This window comes from Heteronotia binoei, chromosome 16 (assembly GCF_032191835.1).
Source record: "Heteronotia binoei isolate CCM8104 ecotype False Entrance Well chromosome 16, APGP_CSIRO_Hbin_v1, whole genome shotgun sequence".
Taxonomy (NCBI): Eukaryota; Metazoa; Chordata; class Lepidosauria; order Squamata; family Gekkonidae; genus Heteronotia; species Heteronotia binoei.
In genome coordinates, this window is record NC_083238.1 from 4,349,529 (window position 1) to 4,363,612 (window position 14,084).

Here is a 14,084-nt window from a genome sequence, read left to right on the forward strand (position 1 = left end):
CCTTGATTACATGAGAGAGATGTTGACTGTTTTGTATCTTGGCATTTGTTTTCTCAGAAGAATTATTTTTTAAATTATTTTTTTTAGAGTGGTCTGGGAAGCAGCCATGACTTCTGCCATGAGAAGCTTGATATCGGACTACAGCCGATATTTAAAATCTTTTCGCCTGTTTCTCGAGTATTCAACAGAGCATCAGTGTACGCTGGATTTCATTGAGAATAAACTGCCAGACATAATATCAAGGTAAAAGCACACAAGACTGCATCAGAAGGACAGGCATTTGAAACTCTCTGACTTCTATGATGTATGTGTGCATGTAGGTCAGCTTTGTAAGGGCTGATGAAGAGCTATAGATTGCCATTTCTTTCCTGTTTTTCCTTTCTTTTCCACATCTTTGATAACTCGTTAATTAAAGATTTCACTCAAACCATCGAGGGAAAAGCTTTTCTTTGTCGTGTGTGGCAGAAGTGAAGGATTTCTTTCACATGTAAATAGAGCTTGAGCTGAAGAAATACTTGCACATACAAACATAAAAGGAACAATATGATTTTAAATTATTCCGGTTTTATACTGAGCTTTAAAAAATATTATTGACTTTACTTTCTGCTTGAAACATTCCTGTATATTTATGGAATGCTTTTCACTAAAAACAAATGCACTTTGCTTATTAATGTATATGAGGAAGAGCAACCCATTAGCCAGCAAGGCCTAAGAGACTGAAGATCAAACACCAGCTGAACTTAGGGCTTATCTACACATCCAAAAATTGGTCACTGTCAGATGGAAAGTTGGCTGTGCATTGCAGCTGGCTGTTTGATGTAGCAATTACTTGACTGGTCCATTGAGTAACTCAGCTGATTCCATACACTTGTGACGAAGTGTATTGAAAATTTGTTTTGGTGCAACCTTGGTGTAATTGTGTGAGCAAACCTGGACAGAACTGACTCCTGCTTGCTCTACTGATAGACTTTGACAGCAACTTGTATTAAGCTAATGCAGTTTACCAGTTAACAATGCAATCCTATGCATTAGTTAGTTGTGTCTTCCTATTGATTTGAATGGGTTTAGAATGGAATATTTCTGCATATTAAATCTTGGGATTTACTGAATGATGGACAATATGCTTGATCTAGCAGTCCTAGACAGATTGCAGAAAACCTAAATTTAAAAAAAACCCTAGTTAGCTTATGCTACGGGGTGAATACAGGTGAATAGTCATGACCTGTCATCCACCTTGAGTCATAGTGAGAAAAGCAGACTATAAAAATAAAATAAATCAATTTACTGATGTTTGTGCTGAGTATAAAGAGGAAATAACTTCATTCTGCCTTTCCATTGAAATATTCTTTCCTTCCACATAGTTATTAGGGAGCATGGACAAACATTTAAATCCAGTGTTGCTTTAGAATACAAAGGAGAAGAAATAATCATGTTAGAAAGTGTGAATAGAAAATTGACCTCAGTAATAAAGCCCATTTGAGGGCGGGGGGGGGGGGGTGAGGTCAGCATACTGTGTTTGCTGATTAGCTTGACAGGTGTGTCAGCTGCTGCATACGTTTGCTGTTTATTATTAACTAGTAAATTGCCCGTCATTATGATGGATGGAGTGTGCATAGAGGGATTATTTGTATGCTGTAAGGACTTCCAGAAGGTGCTGTGCATTTCAGAGGGCTCAGTGCATATAGGAAATTGTACCTACCTAAAGCATTCCTCACTACAGCAGATTTGAAGAAATGCTTTCCCCCCTGCAATGGTTTACTAAAACATATGACTTTATTGGTACCCTGTAGTGGTGAATGGCAATCATTCACTAATACAGGAAAACAAAGAATATCACTAAGTTTGGAACTAAACCTGTTCCCTGCCAAGTCTGCGTCAATCTGCATAGTTCCTCCTCTTTGTTTGCATAGTACCATCAGGGTTTTGTTCATTGATTATAGAGCTAGTCACAATATTGGGAAGTCTGATTTTGCTTAAAAGTATACTTGTTTGCAGGTCATTTTACAAGTTGTTCAGTCTTACTAGAAAGGATATGTGATTATTTCAAGCAGTTACTGTGCCATTTTAATGCCCCGACTATTCTAAAATATGTAACTATCCTTTCTTAGCATTGGTAGTGGAAAATCTACAATCAATATCCTTAGTATTGGTGGTGGTGCAGGTGAGTAAGAACCTAAAGATACACATTTAACCTTTCCCAACATATTTGAGAAGGTGGGAAAACAAGTAGCAACCCAGAAAGGTGATGTGACCTAATCCAAAGCAATGCTCATTTGAAACCAATGTGTTCATCTGCCCCCATTCAAATGGCAGCCATTTTATGGTGTTGGCCACTATCTTTTCTTAGAATTCCAGAAGGGCCCACAGACTCAACAAGTTTGGAGACCTATGATCTATTATGTAGCTCAAAAGCAAACAAGCATTCAGACCAGAAAAGGGAGTCATGAAAAGCTGAATTCACTGAATGCAACAATTAACAACTCCCTAGATCTCCCTGTCCTTACAACATCTCCCCCCTATTGTTCTGGTAGTTGCAATACCACTAATCTCCAGTGGAAGCAGTGTAATGGTTCAGATTCCAAGCTAGCCGTTCACACTATTTGCAAGCTCCTCCAGTGGCCCAAATAGTAAGGTCTTGGACCCTGTTTTAAAGTCCCTAATTTGAGAGCCTTGATGTCTTAAAATGCTGTAAGTTCACTTTTATGTAGTTGCAGTTGTTAAAAGAACAATGATGTGTGAGTATGGGTAACTGTTATGACTGTAAGACTCTGATGCACCTATTCTCTGTGAACTTGCTTTTTTAACAACTCAGGTGTGCTGGTAAATACAAGCCTTCAGCAGTTTGTTACATTTGAGAGACAGTGATCTTTTGTTATTATTGTGGGAAGTCCATTAAATGCTGCTTGAGCAAAATTAGGGATGTCTACAGTATGACTGTAAGTGATCATAACTAATTCTGCGAATGTTATGTCAGTCAATCCAGAAAGTGTGCCTTGTTTATATACCACATCTTATTAATGTTTCTGTGGGTCCCCCCCCACCACAAATGGCATTAACTGTGCTATAAAATAGCAAATGTGCTATAAACAATCCATTTCCTTGAAAAGTTTAATTGGAAGCATAATGGTGAACAGAGTGATAGCCTTTTAAAGGTAATTGTAGTGGAGAGCTTAAATAATTCCTATAGCGTAAATTGCAAGTTGTTGATAAGACAGGGTGCTACATAACTGCCTCTAAAATGCCCCCAAACACTTGTTGGCATATAAAAAAACTAATGGAAATCAATTAAGGCTGTAGATTAAGCTACAAATCAAAGGGGCTAGTGGAGGGAGGGGGTATTGAAAACTCACATTTTTGGTGGTTTGACTATTTTCAGATGGAGGGAATACATTAACAGCTCAACATATGAAACTGTGAAATTATCCCCCCCCCTTTTTTTTTAATTTGCAGAAGCAGAGAGGAGGAGTTTGTTGTTATGTTGTTTCCTTAAGGAAAAGATACATTGTCCAGCAAACATACATCCCACAAAAAGCATCAAAACCTATCCAATAGTGAATTACCATTTTTACACCTCCAAATTTTAGCGCGGTTGGGTTTGAATGAGCAAAATCAATTTGTTTTGATATTTCAGCATGAAAACAACCAAGTTGTTATAGCAAAAGACAGTTATTGATGTTCCAATTGAAATTCAGCTTTCCATCTTGAAAGCATGCACTCAACTGCTGTGTAAAGCCCAGCTGATTTTAATTGGTTTATCTTTAGCTGAACAAGCTGCTATTCAGTTCTTAATTATATATTTCTAAAAGGAGTTTTACAGTGCCATCCCATGCAGAGTTATGCCAATCTAAGTTTTTTTTTTTTAATTTCAGTGGGCTTAGACTGGAGTAACTCTTCATAGGATTGCATTGTTAGGCTCTGAAAATTCCTTTTTCCACACATTATTTCTAAATTTTTACTTAGTTAGCCTTCTTCCTTGCTTGCCTTCCCTTCTGCTGTCTTTCCAGTCTATTCAGAATGCCTGCACTGACATCATCTTTCTTTCCCGTTGTCATGATAATTTCATTTTCCTTTCCTTGAGTTCATTCAGGCACTCATTGTCAAGCTTTGCATCAACACAAAGGTTCAAGCCCATGGCTTTCAGGTTTTCCTTCTAGACTGTAAACCCTGTTTATACATTCAGTAGCACATATACCAAGTGGTACACTGGGAAAGGGGGTCACATTCCTTGTCCTTGTCCCCTGCCTCTATGTGTTCAGTGAAACTCATGTCATATGCATACGTGTATGTTTGTTGGCTGTGTACACATGAGCACAGCTCACTTTTTTCACTTGTCCGAATTGCATGGAAAAGTGTACCCATGTGCTTACAGTGCTTTGTGTAGGCTACTTTCTGTACCTTTTACCTAGTTGTCTCTTAGATTGATACTTTCTTTGTGCCTTAGATACTTTCCCCTTTCAGTTGGTCAGACAGCATTCTTCTCCTGTTAAATTTTCCCTCAGACTTGCTTCTGAATTATCTTGATCTCACTTTCCACCACCTCCTAACTCCAGACCTGATCCCATCATATCCTTCTTAACCTTATCCAAGTAGCAGCCAGTGAGGTCCAAGACTTTGTTCAAATGTTTGCATATATTTATTGGAATAATAGTTGTAAACCACCTTTTAGTTTTCTTGTGATGTCTGATGATGATTGTACTGAGAACCTAGTGGTGTTCTGATAGCTGCAATTAACTTCCAGAACCAAAAATGAGGTAGGCAGTAAAACGCCCTTCAGTTGTCATGTCTACTTTGCTGACATCTACCATGGGATCACTATGGCATTGCTAAAATAACAATCATCCTTTCCCTTGATGGCATGCATATCCCTCCAACTACCACCTTTCCATTCTTTGCAATATCACCTTATGTCTTGTTATGTGTTTGTTTCATAGACTGTGCAAGGAACAGCTGCTTGGGAAGGCATTTGGTTTTTGAGAATTGCTTCTGATTGTGGGCCTGCTGTTATGGTCAATAGATTTGGTTGACATCACAACTGTTTTTGTTTCCTTTTTCATTGGTTTTTAAGGCTTATTATCTTTTAAATGTGAGCCATTCTCAGCATCTCAAAAATGTTAGGTCTAAACATCTCAAATAAAATAAATAAAAACAAATGGGATGGAAAAATGTACAGAAGTCTCTCTCTCTCTCTTTCTGTCTCTGTGAAGTGAAGAAAACATAATGTATGTCTGTAGTGGTTCCATCTGAAAGTCCTGATTCTTTCCTTTCTTTCCTTATCCCAGAGCCATGCTTCCAACAAGGTGTGTGAGAGACACTATCTCTGGCATAGGAATGCATACAAAGTCTTTACAAAAATTGCCAACACCTTTGCCTGGCTCACTTTCTCTGGTTTGTGTTCTAGGAGAAATTGACCTTCAAATTCTTGCAAATGTAAAGGCAAAATATCCTGGAGTTATCATTCATAATGAAGTGATAGAACCAAGCATGGAACAAATCGCCAATTACAAAGGTATTTTTATGCTATATTTTGTTGAACTGTTTTGAGCATTTTTTTTAAACTATTCTAGGAAGCTGAACAAGAGAAAAAGTTGCCATTTTGAGTCTACCCCTACTTGGCTTCACCTTTGGCCATGTACAGTGTTCATGCAGCAAGTCACCAGGAACAGACATTTTCAGCAATGCAGTAGATATTACATTAAGTAGACTTAGTATATTTGTCTCCTATCCTGTATAAAGGCTTCCCATAGAATGAAAGTCAATTTTCAGGAGACACTCTTCCCTTTTCTATGCACCAACGGAGAAAGGTGTGGTGGATGGCTAATGATTCACATTCTAGATCTTTCTGATATTTGGAATAAAGTGACTTTGGTAGTGGTAGGGTTTTTTCTCCTTTGCCTTTTCCTACAGTGTACGATGTGGTTTATTTATTTAAGTTTTTAGGATTATTTCATGTAATGATTCTACCAGTTGTGCAGGCACCTCTGTAAGTGAAGCATCTGCTACATAGGAACAGGTTATATGGTTTCCTCACGATAGCAATGGAGTTTCCGTATGATAAGTTTCTAAGCATTTTCATTGCTTCCATGTGTGGAATGCAGCCAGGAGATCCTACAATTATCTAGCAGCCAAAAGTTCTAGCTCTTTAGCATTATCAAGGTACACCAATACACATATGGAAACAATCAACTAATCAAATAGTCCTTCTCAGGACTATTTGACAAGGGGTATAGGAAACTATATCTGAATCTTCCAAATGAATAATGATGGTATAAGCAAGTCTTAATGCCAATACTTGTCACACATCTTACTGGCCAATAAAATAGATGTAGTTCTTGCTCATAGAACCGTAGAGTGAAAATTGTGGGATATAATGTTATTGGCATCACATACCATCATACCTATGGCATACTGACTTAAGCCTGAAGTAACATTGAAAATGTGAAGCTAGTATTGACCAACGTCCACAATGACATTCACACAATCATAGTAAATGTTGGGGAAGTACATGTTGTCAGTGATTACAAACTTCTTGCGGTTTCTTGGCTAGCACACGTCCTATCAACCTACCTCATCCTTCTGTATAAACTTGTCTGCTGTACAAGTTTTCCCAAGCAGAACATTATTTCTACTCTTAAATAATGTGCTGAGCAATAGAACTTTCCAAGTAATTATGGATCAGCCAATCAGCAAGCAGAAGAAACTGAATAACAGCCTTCCCCAGGGCTCAGTCATTGCTCCATTTGTTTTCAATCTGTACATCTCTGATATTCCTAATATGATATCCAGGAAGTTGTCTTTTGCCAGTGACATGGCAGTTGCAATAAAGCAAAATTGAAAGGACTGAGGAAATACTGAATAAGGACTTCAAAATTCTGGTTGACTACTACCGTAAATGTCAGTCTACCCCAAGTCCAAGAAAAACCAAATGCTCCTGTTTCCATCTCAATAACAATCTTGGTGTCCAGAGTCATTCTATTTTGTTCCTCTTGTCATATGTATCCAGTATACAATGCTTTGCTTGTGTTAGCTATTCTGCCTTTGATGTAACCTGTTGCTTGCTGTTTATCTGGAGGGAGGATGATATGTCTGGGAGCTAGTTAGTTGCTATGCAACCAAGGCCAAGGGCTAGAGGGGATGCAACCCAGGAACTGATAACGACACCTGTGGTGATGAGAGCTAGTAGAAACCCTGCACAAAACCCCTGCTTTAGCTTGGTGCACTTTGGCTTGAATTATAATGGTCAGGGCAAAGGTTTATAAGTTGGAGGGACTGGCGGAAAGGTCAGTTCCGACGTGTATGCTCATGAAGCTGGAATAAAGATCTTCAATTGCCTTTTCCTTGGCTCTGGGTCTGACATTTTGTCGGAACTCCCTATTACCCTGGCCTAGCCTAATCCCAGACTCACGATGGCTGGTGAACAGGACCAGGCTACAGGGATTACCAAACCTGACGGTGAGGAAGAACTGAAGCTCAAGGGGCCGTGGGTTACCCTGGTCACCATGACGGTGCGGAGAAAGAACTGGGGCTCTATGGATTTCTGGGAAAGTATTATCGGAGATCTGAGAAAGGACTCCCCACAGTACCACCGACTCTCAGGACTACAACGCTCCTACCACCTGTGGAGATTCCAGGGCGATGAAAGTTGAGGTGAGGATCCCCGGACTGGCGGGTCCAGGGACACGACCACAGAGTGGGAGCAAGAAGTTTTAGCCAGCCAAAGTGGTCAGCTCCGTGAGGAGATGCAAACCATGCACACCTTCATGATCCAAGAGATGCAGAACCTCACCTGGCAAGAGCGGGCGATGGGGGAGCTGATAGTGGCTGCCCCCCTCCAACAAGCCCCTGAGAGGGGAGAGAGGTCCCTGATTCCCACTGGGGGGGAGCCCCCATGGGAGGTGACCCACCCACAGGCAGCGACCCGGTGGGGGAGCTGTGAGACTTGGTCAGGTGGATTCAGTTAGCTTGTGAGATAGAGGACCTCAACAAGATGATTGCCCTCCATAAGAAACAACAAGCCCCCCCCTGAAAGAAGCTTGGGAGAAAACACCCTGTCCCAGCCTACCCAAGCAAGCCCTGGAGCAACTATCCCGTGAGGAGTGCGACTGGAGAGCCAAAGCAAACCTATGCTTCAGGTGTGTGTGTGGGGGGGAGAATCACATCACCAGCGAGTGCCCCAGTAAGCCGAAGGTACCAAGGACCTCCACGTCTCTGAAGCCAAAGGCGAAGAAGAAGATCGGTGGCACTGGCGCCCCAATGGCCAAGGCCAAATCAGCAATGTTGCAACTCCGGGAGCCAATCCCTGAGGAATCTGAGGAGGAGAACGGAGGGGCCCAGTTGTCAGGAAATGACCCAGACCTGCTGTGAGGAGCGCGCAACAGCAGGTCAGAGCCACAGCCGCGCCACTACGGGTGAGATTATTCAGGACTTTGTATTATGTACCCATAACTCAGCCGCCCTGAGCCACTTGTGGGAAGGGCGGGATATAAATCCCAAATAAATAAATAAATAAATAAATAAAATAAATAAATAACTTTAGTGAACCCTGTTATGAAATAGTTCTCCTGCATCAGGGCTCTACAGGACTTGGGATACTCCAAAGATTTACTATCCCCGAGCTTGGTGGAAGTGTTAGGACTAAAAACGGTGCCCCTTCAAGAATCCTATGTATTTGAGCAGATGGATGGCAGCCCAATGAAGGGGGAGCCATGTAGAACAGGAACGAAAGTGTGTGCCCTGGGGGTGGGGGAACATTGGGAACCCTGCACTCATTATCACTCTGGCCACCAAGTTCCAAGACGTTCTCAGCCTGGAATGGCTGGCCTATCATGACCCGCTGGTCCAGTGGAGCGGGAGTGCCATTTGCTTTTTGGATCCGGTGTGCGAGAGTCAGCAGTGGAACAAAGAATGGGGCCCACATCACCCTCCCCAACTCGAAAAACTCTGTGTCACCGAGGTCAAAGTGCCCAGTTTGCCCCCCGAGTACCAAGATTTGCAAGGGGTGTTTGATGCCCAAGAGGTGGACGAGCTTCCCCCACACAGACCCACTGACTGTGCCATTGAACTGGTGGAGGGAGAGCCACTGTCCAAAGCCAAACTATATTCAAAGGGAGGAGTTGCAAAGATTTCTGTAACTCAACTTAGGTAGAGGGTTCATATGACCTGCCAAATCCCTCCATGCCGCCCCGGTATTATTCAGAAAGAAAAAGAATGGCAGTTTACAGCTCTGCACCAATTTTCGCAGCTTGAACGCGATTTCCATGAGTAATGCGTACTCCCTCCCTTTTATACGGGACCTCCTAGGGGAGGTCTCCCAAGGGAAAATCTTCACCAAGCTTGATCTTCGAGATACTTACTTCTGGGTGCGCATCAAAGAAGGGGATGAATGGAAAACTGCCTTTAACATGCCACTGGGCCAGTACGAGTACCTGGTCATGGCGTTCGGCCTTAAGGGGGTCCCGGGAGTATTCATGAACTTAATCCTTGAGGTACTGCAAAAATACCTATATAAGGGCATGGTCCGTTACCTAGATGATGTTTTGATATACTCTCAAGACCTGTTATCGCATATCCAACTGGTGAGGGAGGTGCTCCAAACCCTGTACGAACACAAGCTCTTTGCCAAACTCTCCAAGTGCAAATTCCACAAAACAGAGCTTGATTTTTTGGGGTACCGCATCTCCACAGAAGGACTGGGAATGGACCCAACCAAAGCACAAGCAGTAGTGGAATGGGAACCCCCTTGAACCCGCAAACAGCTCCAGAGTTTCCTCGGATTCACAAATTTTTATAGGGAGTTCATCAATAACTTTACCAAGGTCACCCTATCCCTCATGGAACTGTTGAAAACCAGGGGGAAGGAGCCGCAAGCTACAAAGGGTAGCTCCAGTCTCCCGTGGATGGGAGAGTGCCAGAATGCATTTGATGAACTGAAGGCCCAATTCACATCCGAGCCCTGCCTAATACACCCCAATGAAAACAAAAGGTTTGTGGTGCAATGCAAGCGACGTCACCCGCACAGCCGTATTGCTCCAGGAGAGGCCAGATGGCACATACTTGTCCCAAAAATTCAGCCCAACCGAATGCAATTGGTCAGTGTGGGACAAGGAAGCCTCCGCTATCAAACTAGCCCTTGAGTAATGGAGGCACTACCTAGAGGGTGCGTGAGAGCCATTCGAACAATGGACAGATCACAAAAATTTAGCCGCCTTCATTGCCATTCGTATCCTCAACAATAAGCAAGTGCGGTGGGCGCGACTGTTCTGGCAGTTCAATTTCAAACTGGGGCACATACCCGGGAAACTGAACTTCCTGGCGGATGCATTGTCCCGCCTCCCTCAACACGACAGCAAGAGGGAGGAGGTTATTGACTCACTGTTCACTCCCTCCCAGCTAAGTGCATTGGTGACTACGCATGTGCAAAGCCAAAAAGAGGGAGCGGCCCCTGATGGGTTTCTAGGAGAATTGAAACAAGCTTTTCTCAATGATCCCCCAAAGGAGGACCTACAATTAGCAAAGGTGGGAGATGGGCTCTGGCACCAAGGGGAGAAACTCTACATGCTCCCCCCCCATGTAAACAAGTGAACCAAAGAGCACATGACTCCAAGTGGGGGGAGGGTGCATTTGGGGTTTGTAAAGACAGTGCATTTGCTTCAAAGACAATTTTGGTGGCTGGGGCTGCGGAATAATATGGGGGAATATACAGTGCGATGCCCCACCTGTGTCATGGCAAAAAAGAGGGGGGGTTACCGGGGGGACAATTACAACCCCTCTTCCCTGCTTCACAACCCTGGGAGTGTATATCCATGGATTTTATAACTGATTCCCTCAATGGGGAAAACGGACATCTGGGTTGTCGTGGACACTTTTTCTAAACAAGCTCACTTTGTGCCTTGCAAACAACTCCCCACGGCTAAGCAACTGGCCCAATTGTTTATTCAACACATCTTTCGGCTACATGCTTTTCCTGCTAAGGTGGTCTCCGACCGCAGCCCACAATTTGTTGCCAAATTCTGGTCACACTTGTGTGAATTGCAGGGATAGAGCAGGGGCTCAGTTCCACCTACCACCCACAGATGGACGGACAGATGGAACGCACCAACACGGTGCTCAAGCAGTTTTTACACTGCTACACGTCCTTCCAGCAGGACAACTGGGTAGCCCTGTTGCTTTTTGCAGAATATGCTTATAACAACAATGTGCATAGTGCCACCAAAGTAAGTCCCTTCCAAGCGGTGTATGGATATGAGAGCAAGCCGTTCTCTGAGCTCGCCCCCCCCCTCGTCTACTCCCACAGACTTTGCAGAATGGTGGCAAGACATAGCTGGGGGCTGGACAGTTATCAGCAAACAACTGCAGAGGGCGCAAGATGCCTACAAAACCCAATATGATTAAAAACATTCTGGACTTTGGGACTTAGCAGTAGGCGATAAGATGTATATTTCAACCAAGCACTTACCTAACGCACACAACTGTAAAAAATTAGGGATGAAATATTTGGGGCCTTTCCCAATCAAAAAGATTATAAATAAGGTAACTGTTGAACTGGAACTGCCAAAAACCCTTAAACATGTCCACCCTTGTTTTCATGCCAGCTATTTGAAGAAGGACCATGGACCCTCGCTTTGGCACCCCCAGATGGAACCACCACCCCCGACTCTAGTTCGTGGTCAGATTCATCATAAAGTGTAAGAAATTCTCAATGCCAAGATTAAACATGGAGAACTGTTTTATCTTATCAAATGGACTCACATCCCCTTAAGTCAAGCTGAATGGGTCAGCTCCAAAGATACAAACTGTAAAGTGTTAATTAAAGACTTTTACAGCAAACATCCCAACAAACCAGGTGGAAGGAGGTCTTGGGGGGGCAGAATGTCAAGAGTCACTCTATTTCATTCCTCTTGTCATATGTATCCAGTATACAATGCTTTGCTTGTGTTAGCTATGCTGCCTTTGATGTAACCCGTTGCTTGCTGCTTATCCGGAGGAAGGATGGTATGTCTGGGAGCTAGTTAGTTGCTATGCAACCTAGGCCAAAGGCTGGAGGGGATGCGACCCACAAACTGATAATGACATCTGTGGTGATGAGAGCTAGTAGAAACCCCACGCAAAACCCCCGCTTTAGCTTGAATTATAACGGTCAGGGCAAAGGTTTATAAGTTGGAGGGACTGGCGGGAAGGTCAGTTCCTACAACGCGTGTGTATGCCCATGAAGCTGGAATAAAGATCTTGAACTTCAATTGTCTTTTCCTTGGTTCTGGGTCTGACATTTGGCCACTTTGAATTGAATGTTTACCTTAATAGCAGCTGACATACATACAACCATAGATACAAGTACCTGGTCAGGATTTTGAGCTATAAAAACCATCTAACCAATGTGGCATTGAGAATACACATGCAAAACAACATTCTCCAAAAGGTATGTGATAGTACTTGGTGTGTGCCTGCTACAACACTTAGATACTCAGCTTCGGAGTTGGTGTACAGTACTGTGGAATATTTTTTTTGTCACACTTTTAGCCCTCCCCCCTCCCCACGTGCAGCAGGCTCAGGGCAAGTTACAACATTCTCGAACATACATATTTAAAATAGGGTATAGATTATAAAAACAATTATAATACAATATAAATACATACAATATAAGAATATTAAAAGCCTTGAGAGGTGCCAGCTGAATAATTTAACAAATAGAATGACATTCCAGATTGTGCATAGCTGCAGATTGAACAAAACAAGGCGTGTGGATGGGTGAGGAAGCAGCTATGGTGGCCTGCTAAGGCAGATCTCAGCAGAGCAGAGTGGGAAAGGCCATTATAGATGGATTGTCACCATCTTGACCATAGGCCTGGTGGAACATATCTGTTTTACAGGCCCTGAGAAAGTGCATTAGATCCTGCAGGGCCTGGATCTCACTAGGGAGAGTGTTCCACCATGCTGGCACAAGAGCTGAAAAGACTCTGATTTTGGTTGAGGCTAGGTATGGCCAGTAAATGGCCAGATTGGAAGAGTGCAAGATCGTTCAGGGGCTGTGTTGGGAGAGACAGTCCTGCAGATATATTGGTCCCAATCCACATAGAGTTTTGAACGTAAGAACTAAGACCTTGAACTTGATCCAGAGTTCAACTGGGAGCCAGCGCAGCTGACACAGCACCAGATGTATGTGTGCTCTCAGTGATGTCCCTGTAAGAACATGAGCTGCTGCATTTTGAACCAGCTGCAGTTTCTGGATCAGTCTAAACAGAGCCCTGCATAAAGCGAGTTACAGTAATCCAGCCTAGAGGTGACTGTTGCATGGATTGTGGGGTCATGGAGGGAAAGGAAGGAACCAGTTACCTGACCTTCCACAGACAGAAGAATGCAGATCTTGCAACTGCTGTGATTTGGGCCTCCATTGATAGTAAGGCATCCAAGATCACACCCAGACTCTTTACTGTTGGCCCAGGTGTTAATAGCACCTCATCCAGAGTTGAGACTCAGATTGCTGACCCAGTCACCCATGACCCAGGTACAGGACCTCCATCTTTGTTGGATTCAGTTTCAGTTGACTCTGCTTTAACCATAAAGGCATTCAAACCCTCAGCTAGAATATGGGGGGGGGGGGCATTATCCATCTATCTGTCCATCATCAGCTACTGCTGGGTGTCATCAGTGTACATGGTAACAATCCTGCTCAAAGCTTCAGAATATCTGGGTGAGGGGGTGCCTATAGATATTAAATAGCATGGGGAGAAGATTGCACTTTGATGGATGCCACACACCAAATGGTAATGCAGTGGTTTCCTCTCCCCAAGCACCACTCTTTGTCCTTGACCATGGAGAAATGAGACTAGCCACTGCAAAGTTGTCCCATATATCCCCAGATGGGTGAAATGGTGGGCCATAAGTTTGTAGTCAAGGATGGAGGTCAGGACCTGGGTAGAACAGAGCCAGGTTCACAAACTGGTGGCAACACAACCTGGCACTCTTCTGTGGCCTCCTGCTACTAGCATCATCAACCTAATGAACTGTAGGGATTGAAAGCCATGGAATACAGCACAGATAGAAACTTCTGAAGGAGCAGAATTGAGAACACATTGAGAAGCTGCGTCATA

At 43.3% G+C, this 14,084-nt stretch overlaps 1 protein-coding gene across 2 annotated transcripts in view; it reads left to right on the forward strand.

The window, feature by feature from the left end:
* Positions 1-14,084, forward strand: part of LOC132585418 (histamine N-methyltransferase-like) — a 63,822-nt gene that overhangs the window by 9,046 nt on the left and 40,692 nt on the right. Inside the window, exons 2-5 of one of the 2 annotated variants that reach the window (XM_060257298.1) lie at positions 88-243; positions 2,109-2,161; positions 5,399-5,506; positions 11,589-12,233. In XM_060257298.1, the coding sequence (XP_060113281.1) occupies positions 107-243; positions 2,109-2,161; positions 5,399-5,506; positions 11,589-11,596 (306 nt within the window). In that variant the 5' untranslated portion in view covers positions 88-106 and the 3' untranslated portion in view covers positions 11,597-12,233. Of the gene's footprint in view, positions 1-87; positions 244-2,108; positions 2,162-5,398; positions 5,507-11,588; positions 12,234-14,084 lie in introns of those variants that run through there. The other variant, XM_060257297.1, reaches the window with a different exon arrangement.